At 40.0% G+C, this 9,787-nt stretch overlaps 1 protein-coding gene across 1 annotated transcript; it reads right to left on the reverse strand.

Annotated features, from left to right (window-relative positions):
- Window positions 1-50: 50 nt before the first annotated feature.
- On the reverse strand, window positions 51-9,676 carry LOC135491317 (serine/threonine-protein kinase TBK1-like). Its single transcript, XM_064777097.1, has 19 exons — window positions 9,564-9,676; window positions 9,133-9,240; window positions 8,435-8,575; window positions 7,992-8,121; window positions 7,729-7,819; window positions 7,270-7,360; window positions 6,773-6,930; window positions 6,270-6,380; window positions 5,702-5,881; window positions 5,183-5,388; window positions 4,802-4,958; window positions 4,369-4,591; window positions 3,772-3,893; window positions 3,230-3,346; window positions 2,674-2,775; window positions 2,352-2,448; window positions 1,867-2,012; window positions 1,536-1,607; window positions 51-1,218 (listed from the first exon to the last, which is right to left on the reverse strand). Exons 2-19 carry the CDS (start codon window positions 9,238-9,240, stop codon window positions 1,140-1,142), a joined length of 2,331 nt encoding a protein of 776 aa, XP_064633167.1. The 5' UTR covers window positions 9,564-9,676; the 3' UTR covers window positions 51-1,139.
- Window positions 9,677-9,787: the final 111 nt, after the last annotated feature.

A 9,787-nucleotide genomic window follows, 5' to 3' on the forward strand; every position in this document is an offset into this window, starting at 1 on the left:
CTTCTGTCGTATCCTGATATTATTCTCTTCTAAAGGACACAATGCAGGAGTTTTGTTTATGGAGTTCCTTTATTTGCTAATTACAAAATGTACATTACATGTATGGCGGTATGAATTTAACAATACCTATATAGAATCTGCTTTGTGATCAATAGTGCAAACATGCACTCATACATGATCATACACAGCAATACGATGGGTAATTTGATAGATTAAAATGTGCAATATAGTCTGTTTACATAATTTCAAGACCAGTCATATACATACACAAGAGCATGACTAGCGATCTCTCCATAAATCATAAACTATTGTCTAGCAGTCCCTTTTTCGTCAATAATTCAAATCAGTTTCTCTTTGCGATTAGTTTCGAATTGTACAGAATAAACTTTGAATTGTTGTTGTCAAAAGTACTTTTATGTCCATTACAGCAAAATACCCTAAGTAGATTTGATGCCTAAAATGATGGTTATGCTGATGTTCAAGAGGTATTGTGATTGTTCCATTCTTACATAAGTACTGAAATAATAACACAAATAAGGCAAAACACATCTGCATGAAACATTTTTCATTCAGCACTTGAGAGATCAAGTTTATGTACATATTTACAGGCAGGCATGTGGCCCTGACTCATAATCAGAGTAACAGCCAACACACAAGAAATTTCCAGCACTCAGAACAACCCTAATTTTCCGCCACGACGGTAGATACCAGTACATCACAAAATTGCAGAAGTAAACACCAATCAAATACAAAACTCGAGACTCGTTCACGAGTAAACACTTTCATCAAACCTGTCACACAGAAATCTTATCACATACGTGATCATACACGTACATGAGTGCACGAGTTTACGGTAGGAAGTTCTCAGACTCCATATGGATTACAAACATTTCAGCTATGATGAAAAGTCTTCAATGGTATAAATATATACATCCTACTTTTCTCAAGGGTCACATACTGTAATGTTGTAATATTTACAATTGTCGACCTTATTCGTTGTACATTCAAATACTTCCATCACAATAGCACTCGGGCACTTGTTTTAGTTATGTGAAAGGTCATTTGTTCCCATTACACTTGTTTCAGTCATTCATATTCCCCTAAATTTACCCCCTGTTCCCCATCCTGGCACCACATGATCAGCTTTCATGGGAGGTGGCTACGCTGTCTAGCATCTCCACCTCAGCTTGTCCATTCATAATGCTCAGGTCCTCCAATCTGAAATGGTGGAAACAGAATATACAGGAGAGAATATCACCAGCAACTCTCACTTAGTTTGGATATCAGGTGTGTTTTTCAACAACAAGAAACTATGTCCTGCCTATACAATATAACAAAGCAACCAAGGCAGTGTCATTTAATACCTTTCACAAAATTATAGGCTCTGGCTTGCCGTACTGAAAAGAAACCTAGAGAATGTTATTCATTTGCTGCTCATGAATACATCCCTCCTATGGCAGGTTTAAAATCTCTTGAAATAACTGCACAGAGGTTTGCAAAGTCTTTGATACAGGGCATCAGTAAGCAATACTTACTTCTTAACGAGATCGTTGTTGTCCAATATTATCGACTTGATCTTGCCACTCTCTAGTCGCAGCGATTGGAGGCTGGAAAGATGGTGAAGAAACATGATGAGACGATTTATATTAAAATCAAGATAGCCAAAATTGGTGAAGGATTTTCGGCAACATTGTTTGCTAAACCCGTAACCAGAATACATGTATTCTGGAACAAGTTGAAGAGTCATACATATCACATTATAATAACATCAAAAATGTTTCTGGAAATATTTTCAAACTTTTCAGGAAATGCGGGTTGGGCATGAATTTCCTAAAATCTGTGGATGAATGAGATGGGGTGACTTACTCTTCATTGACCTGCTTCAGTAGCGTCTTCTGCATAGAGCCACTCTTCATTGAACCACTGGAACTAGCAAGGCTTTTCAGTTGGGTGTTTGATGATTCCATCTCAGAGAGCCACCTATCAAGATGCTTGCTGTAATCTCCCTCGACCTGTGGGTGGAAGAATTTGTAAAGATCTAATGAAGAAAGAAAACAACCACCTCTGTTAGTCTTATGTCTCTCTAATGACGACAGTAAGTTTGGTCCTATAAACAGGTCCTCATCCCTTGTATTGTAAAGTATTTCTTTGAGAATAAAAATCACAAAAAAAACCCATCAAATTTTTGAAATGCCTCCAAGTGAATTTCTCATTGCAATAAGGAGTGACCTTCAAGGACCTTCACTGAATAGGTCACAGATCAAGGCATTCAGGCATTGATACTTTTAGAATTCACTTGGGGTCAAATGTCAAGAATCAAATGATATTTTCAGTAGAAAACCAGAACTTACTTTATCCTGGTTTTTGCTGATGCCTTTCTGTCTGCTCATCATGTCGTGTAACTTTCCATCCATTTGGACAATGTTTGCATGTACCTTGTAGGCACGCCTGAAACGAAACAACATGAATCTTCTGCAAAACACACATGTAGTGCAGGAGCAGCTGTGCCAAGAGGTCCTAGGTTTATTCAATACTAAGTATATGTAGATCTCTTTGTCTAAAAGCACCAATAGGGTAATTGGTTGAGAAGAGTCTATGTCGGATAAAAATTTGTTGCCAAACCTAAGTTATCGGTGGTTTGCCCGCAGACATTCTAAAGAAATTACAACTTACTCAAGCCAAGTTGCAAGAGAGGCATGGACCTGCTTTAAGTTCCTGTAGCAGTGGTCTTGAAGCAGCGATGTAGCTTTGGCACAGTTTTCAGTTAATCGATTTCTGAAAGGGAAAACAAGGATTGCAGAAGAAGGCGATTCTTATGAAAAGCTGCTTCCTACATTAATTGGTATTCGTTCATAGTAGAAGTCGTGCTCAATTGGTAATCAAGTTATCTACCTGAACAATTTTGAGACAGGAAAAGCAGACCCTAATGGAAAAATATACACTAATTGCAAGCAGGGTGGATTTACCCAAGAAGGAAAAAAACCCAAACTCCTGATCTCCCCAAAGAGGAAGGGCCATTATGTCTCGAACTATGAAATAATGAGCTAAACAAGCTAACTTCCTCAGTAAGGGAATGAGATTGCTCTGACTTTATAATGGTGAATACTGAATATGAACGAGCTGATCACCTGGCCTACCCAAAGAGGACAACCACTTTTTCTCCAAATAAGGAATAAGGACTAAAACAATCAACCTCCTACAGTAAAAGAATGAGATTACTCTGACTTACTTTGAAATATGGTGGATGTGTTCCTCATTGTATTGTAACCGTCGCGTCATTTTGTTTTTTCTGAAATCGTGTACAATCTCTGACGTGTTCTCGACGAGAATATCGAGTTTCTGAACACTGAAAAACAAGGAAATTCTCATCAATGAGGGGTCACTAAAGTTGTACCACTGGTAAGTGATCAGTAACGAACGGCTAACACTAATTCTTGGGAACACTTAGAGTAGATTCCAAACGTTGCTGTTTTAGACAGGCAGAGGGCAGTACAACAGTGTTGGCAGTTGGTGCAATGTCAGCTTATTATCTCCGACAATCATTACATGAGCAAAACTCCTATCTTAGCAGCTGGGTTTGATTCCCCCAGCTAGTACACCAAGGACTGTCGAGCATGGGTGTTACAGAGTAATTGTGTGTTGAGTTGCACACAAGGTGCATGCCTGGTCTTGCATCAGATTATGACTCTCCCTACACGTGAATGACCTATTTGAGATTTTACAAAATCTTCATAAAACATGCCGTAGTCAGATTTTTAGATTTATACCCACCATCTTTCTTTCTCTGTACACCCCGATTGTTTTCTCCATCCTGAGGTGAGAACACGTCTCTTTACCAGATTCTCATAATTGTCGTCACAGAATCTCTTCAGTTCAGAGTTACCAATGTTCATCTTGAATAGAATTGACATGGATTGATTGATTAATCGATCGATTGATTGACTGATTGACACAATGAACAACTGAGAGTAGAAGAGACATTGCCAGGCCAGCAAAGGTGTAGCAACAGAGTTGCTGTCTAGAGGATGCTACAGATATACATTGTACATTCACGAATACTGATGTTTATTTAATAATATTGGCGAACTGCCACTGTTGTGAGTTTCCACATAGGAATCAGGTCAAATTAATACAGTGCTCAATTGAGATTAATCAATAAAGAGTGAAGTGGTGCCCAGATCTGATCTTGAACCAATGATCCTTGGATTGGGAATTGGACACCTCTCCATCATACAACCACACTCTGCAGGATTGTTCCTGTACATTTTCTGATAATACATCAAAAACTATCAGCAAGCTTCTACCGTATTGGAGTCCTCCCGTTTAAAAACTATTTTATAATAAATGTTCAGTTTCTAGTCAGCCTACCTCATGAAGCGGTCTCTGGCCACTATCGGTAAGGCCATCAAGAGTGCTCACAAATCTGGCCCACTCATTGTTCCCAGTAAGTTTATCAATGATGGAGATGGCCCGTTTGTTGTTTCGGTGAATTTCCGACAGACATTGGACCCTTTTCTTTGTTTCGTCACAGATGCATGTGAAATGTGTTGCGTAGTCTTTGAACTGCATCATGTCCCGTACGAGCACCTCCCTGAAGTCAGAAAAGGTAGAAAAAATTTCATTGCAAGGAACGACATCCTGCAGATAACATGTTATGTATTGGGCTGGGCCATTGTTTCAATTTTGTTGTTAAAATCGACTGATAGATCGGTGAAACTAGAAAATGTACTGGCATACACAACTCTAGTCTGTAAGGCCAACTGAGGTGTTTTACAGCACTAATTTCTATACTCATATTTACCCATAAAGTTTGACGGACTCATCCATCAGCCTTTGTCGATGAACAGCAGATTTCACCAGCTTCTGCATGAGATGTAGGCTTCCACCACACGTCTTAGCAACAGAGAAGTCAGCATCCAGGTTTGTTGGCGCCGAGGAGGGGAACTGCGGTAACTCAGCTGAAATCAGAGGAAATCAATTGCAGGTTTGAGTCAGGAAGGGAGTTGAGAATGACATCAGCAGACATCATTAACTTCTGCATGAGGTGCAGCCATAGATCACACGTCTGAGCAACCGAGTAGTCGATATTGAGGTTTGTCACAAAGGAGGCAAACTTGGAAACCTAAGCTGATTTGAGAAAAGTTCTCCTCTGAGTGCTGGCTGGCTTCATACAAGTACTTACGAATGTTGAACAACTGCAATTTTGGACATTGTACGAAATCTTTCGAGTATAAAAAGATGGGGTAGTCTTGAGACGTGTGTGGGTACTGCACGGCTGGTAGGAGAGCTTGGACCATGTGACTAAAATGTTGCCCATCTAACAGCAGTACTTGATTGTTGGCAGAGATGTCCGTCTGCTCGGCAATCAGTTCTTGAAACTTGGCATAGCTGGAAGATCAAACTCGATGCATTTAGAGAAGAGTCACATTATACATCACTTATGCATGTTCATTAATATATTCATCCAGTAGGTTAATCCAACAGGAAAGGACAACTGGGGTCTGGTTGTTTAGTCACAGCTGATCCCATACATGGCTCAGTTTGTAGGACGCCATGTCACTGGCATTCATAGTGCAAATCGTCTAGTTTCTATTGATTGACTGACAATTAAGTTGTCACCTCATCTATATGCCAGGCTATTCTATTCAAGCTCAATCACTGTCAATCTGCATAATTAAACAGGACGTAGCAAATGCCCTACCTCTCGTCCTTCTTCATGTAAATCCTCAGATGTGATCCCGACCACACGTTGAACACATATATGACAGTCTTGGCACAGAGGCTGAACGCCTCTGTGAAGAACCTCTCAAAACTCCACATTTGTTTGGGTTGGCACTCAAGTAATCCAGCAAGGAGGGGCGTGATCAGTGTCTTCAAACCACTGGAGTAGAAAACATTATCAAATTTGAGAATAGAAGAGGAAAATATTTACTTTAAGAAAAATCACATGCAATTGAACTTTTCGCTACCACACAGAGCAGCTAGCACAAGAAATGACACCCCTCCAGCACTTCTTTCCCTCAACCTAAACTAAGTCACAGTGTTGCCATCGTGAATGACAATCACAGGGCAAAGGTCACAGGGGCACTTACTTATTAGGTTTTACCCTCTGTTACCAGTTTTCATGACTGTCCACTTTGCCCCAACCTCTTGCAAACAGGGTCTACATGCCTCCTTCATGCGCATGTTTTCATGAGGAGTAAGTATGTATCGAGTGAAATGGCCTGATATTGTCAGGATGACTTTGCCCTGGTATAATCGGTACTTACTGTGAAATAAGGCAATGTTCTGGTAACGTCTTGCTCCAGTGGATCTCACCCTTGTCAGAATATTGTATACCAGATATCACTCCTGATTCCTTCTGTGTGGTGATCCGGTGCCTGAAAAGGGTCACAAAGATAATAAATGGATACTGACATCAAAATTGCTCATGGACCTAATAATGTCCCAGTTGACGCTCGACTCTGAACTCCATACTTTTAAACAAATGGGTAATCTCCAACCAACAACTACTGCTGCATCAATAACTCATAGCGAAATAAATCTGTACCTGTGAAAGCCGCCCTCTTCCGCATTAGAAGTGGAAGGTTTTAAAAGTAAGCTTGTATGTTTTTCAGTTGGAAGGGTCATAATCATATAATAACGCCATACTTCCATGAACTGTGTTGAGAGTCTGAACTTCAAAGGTGACATTACTAGGCAAGATTGATGATATCAATATTTTCAAATGTGAACTTATTGAAGAAGAAATTTGCAGATATGTCCTACTCACATTGTTGGTTTGTTTTTTCTCCCACCATATGGTCTAAAGGGGAGCTGACCCACTGCAACATGGTACAAGGTTACTCCGAGACTCCAAAGGTCAACTGTGGCACCAAACTGTTTTGCCGATGGTTGCCGAAGGACAGCTCGCTCATACATATCAGGATGCTGGAACAGGAAATACAAGATTTACGTTGAGTCAAGCCAACTGAAACATTTGAACCGGAAGCTGTTACTTAAAATTACGATTGTTTTTCTGGGCGGTAGATACACAAAAGGGAATAGCACAAGACATGATTAGGAGTCAGAAGGCTGTGTTTTTTTTCATTATCCAGTAACGCCTTTTGCAGCAGTTCCAGTATATCAAAACGAATTAGAGGTCGCCAAAAAAATGTGTGGAAAAATACATTGGACAACGCTACACAAAAAGCTCCAGCCAACTTTTTTACAAGTAAGATTTCTGTATAAAGCTAGTTTATGGCCAGGTCATGCAGGGTATTCACTCACCAAGTACTCCTCTGTCCCATAGAGTGACATGAACTGTCCTTCTTCAGCCAATTCTCTTGCTGCTCCAAAGTCCGTCAGCTTGTATATTGAACTGAAAAAAGACAAAAACAACAAATGTAGTCAATAATCAAGATAAACCATCGGAGATCATGGGCATAGTTGGGAGAGTGCTGGGTTGATAACACTGAAGACATTGGTTCAATCCTCAGAATGATCACCGATGTGTAATTTGAGGACACTCAGCCTACATGCTCCCCATCCTGGAGCAAATGGCTAACAAGCTCGCTGAGATGGTCCATGAGAATGCAAAATTACGTCAGCAACCAGAATGTGATACTCCCAAGGGAGTTGTGATTGAACCAGAATGCCTAGGCTTAGAAAAGTTGCCACCCAACAAACATGTTGAGGCTGAAATGTGTGCAAAATTTGGCCATTATTAGTTCATCATAAACCACTCACCTGCCATCTTCTGTGATGTATCGGAGGATATTACCAGGCTTGATGTCTCTGTGGATGATGCTTTGGTCTCGAAGGTGCTGTAGACCCGACGCTAGACGAAAAACAAACAAACTTTGACACTTAAATATGTCAAGACGGCATCTTACTTAGGTAGACAAGTTTTAACTGCAGCAATACCAGTACTGTTTCTGTTCATTCACTGAACACAATATTTCAAAATATCATTGTTGGTTGTTGAAAAACACCAGGGGATGGGTCCTTACCTACATGCTCCAGGACAAGAAGGAACTCATGTTCTGGCAATCCGAATGAATTGGCCGGGTCATCCAACATACTGTAAAGGCTGCCTCCACCGCACAGTTCCATGATGATCACCTTGCTGTTAACAGCTTGCTGCAATGGCAAAATGTCAATAACTAAATAAAGTAACCTTCTAAAAGTGACAGATACAACAGAAACTAGACCTGCGACTATTCAGATTACCGGTACCAGTATCAAATAAATTTAAAGTGGTTTAGAGTCGGCGGTAAACAACTGGGGTCCTGAAATGTGAAAATATGTCAACAGTTTGAGCTTTGGCGATCTGCCTCAGGTGGTTATCATCCTGGCATTAGTGAATGTTTATGTATGTTTGACATAAAAGGTTCTTCAATCATATACAGGTTCAGCTATGAACTACAAGGCTTTTTCTTAAAAAACTGCTTACGTCTTCCTCAATAGCCAAAAGTTTGACTATATTGGGATGGTCGCACTTCTGCAACACATCGAATTCTCTCATCTGAACATCCAGAGGGCGGTGGGTGCTCATTACATTGAAGGTTTTCACCGCAAACGATTCTCCACTTTTCTGAAAATGAAAATATCACGCATGACAAAAAGCACTAAAATTCGAGACGGTAAGTAAAAAATACCAAGGCAAACTGACAAACGTTGGCATGTGTAATAACTACATTTCGCACTTGAATAGTTATGAACCAAGAATAGAAAGTGCAGTGTCCCTTTGACCCAAAATTAAAATGACACGTTGACAGTTCTGTTAGTGTTAGCCCAATTTAGTAAACCCTCAACTTTATAATAAGTGTGAACAAACATTGGAAGATTTGGCGGGGTTTCCCAACTGACTCAATAATAACACCAACACGTATTGTGCATATTTGGAGAAAGGAAAAGTAGAACATACATCAATATGATGAGTAAAATTACTCCTGTATTTGACTCAAAACTGACTGGCCCGAAAAGGACCTGCTTAATGTTATCTTTGTATAGGACATAGGGAAAATTTGCCTGTGTATCACAACTACAGCTGGAACCTATCGCATACTGTGCAGGACTCCACTAAAGAAAGTATGCAATATTTAAATTTTCATAATTATATCATGTATTTCATTGCTCTGCAGACCTCACCTTGTGACGACATCTGTAGACAGAACCTGTGGCACCCTGTCCAAGAACATCATTCAAGTTCCACACATAATTTTTGGATTGCCGCAGTATTGCGGCCTGCGAGGACATCTGAAACGGTAACATATCAACCATACATGTTTTTCAGAACCGATACATCTCTACTACTATAGAGGCAAGACAACTTTTTCCTTGATCGTGCCCCGTGGGCATTGTACCGGTAGTATCAGCAGCAATATTGAAAGGAGCATTTTTAATAAAATTTTATCATCATATGATATGAATGACCATGCATGCATGCATGCATGCATCCATTGATTGTTGATTGTCAAAAATTCAAAATCGAAACTGAACTTTGATGCTTGAAGAGGCTCACAAACTCCCTTTCAAAACAGTAATTCTTGATCTGTGTCTTCTTCAAAAATGTCAATTACCTTTCCTGTTGTTCAAGACGGCTGATGGATCAATGGGAACAGGTAGAAATAGAACAAAATAAGGAAAAGAACAGCAGAATCATTCAAGTGTGGCTTCCTTCAACGTTCAACACCTGACCTGGGGATTCCCCATAAAAGTCAGCCAGGGGGTTCAGGCGTGACGTAATTTGTGAAAATATTTTTGTTTTAAAACCAAATTCAAGCATATTCTTCTTCAAACGTTG

Source organism: Lineus longissimus, chromosome 7, assembly GCF_910592395.1.
Source record: "Lineus longissimus chromosome 7, tnLinLong1.2, whole genome shotgun sequence".
NCBI classification, from domain to species: domain Eukaryota; kingdom Metazoa; phylum Nemertea; class Pilidiophora; order Heteronemertea; family Lineidae; genus Lineus; species Lineus longissimus.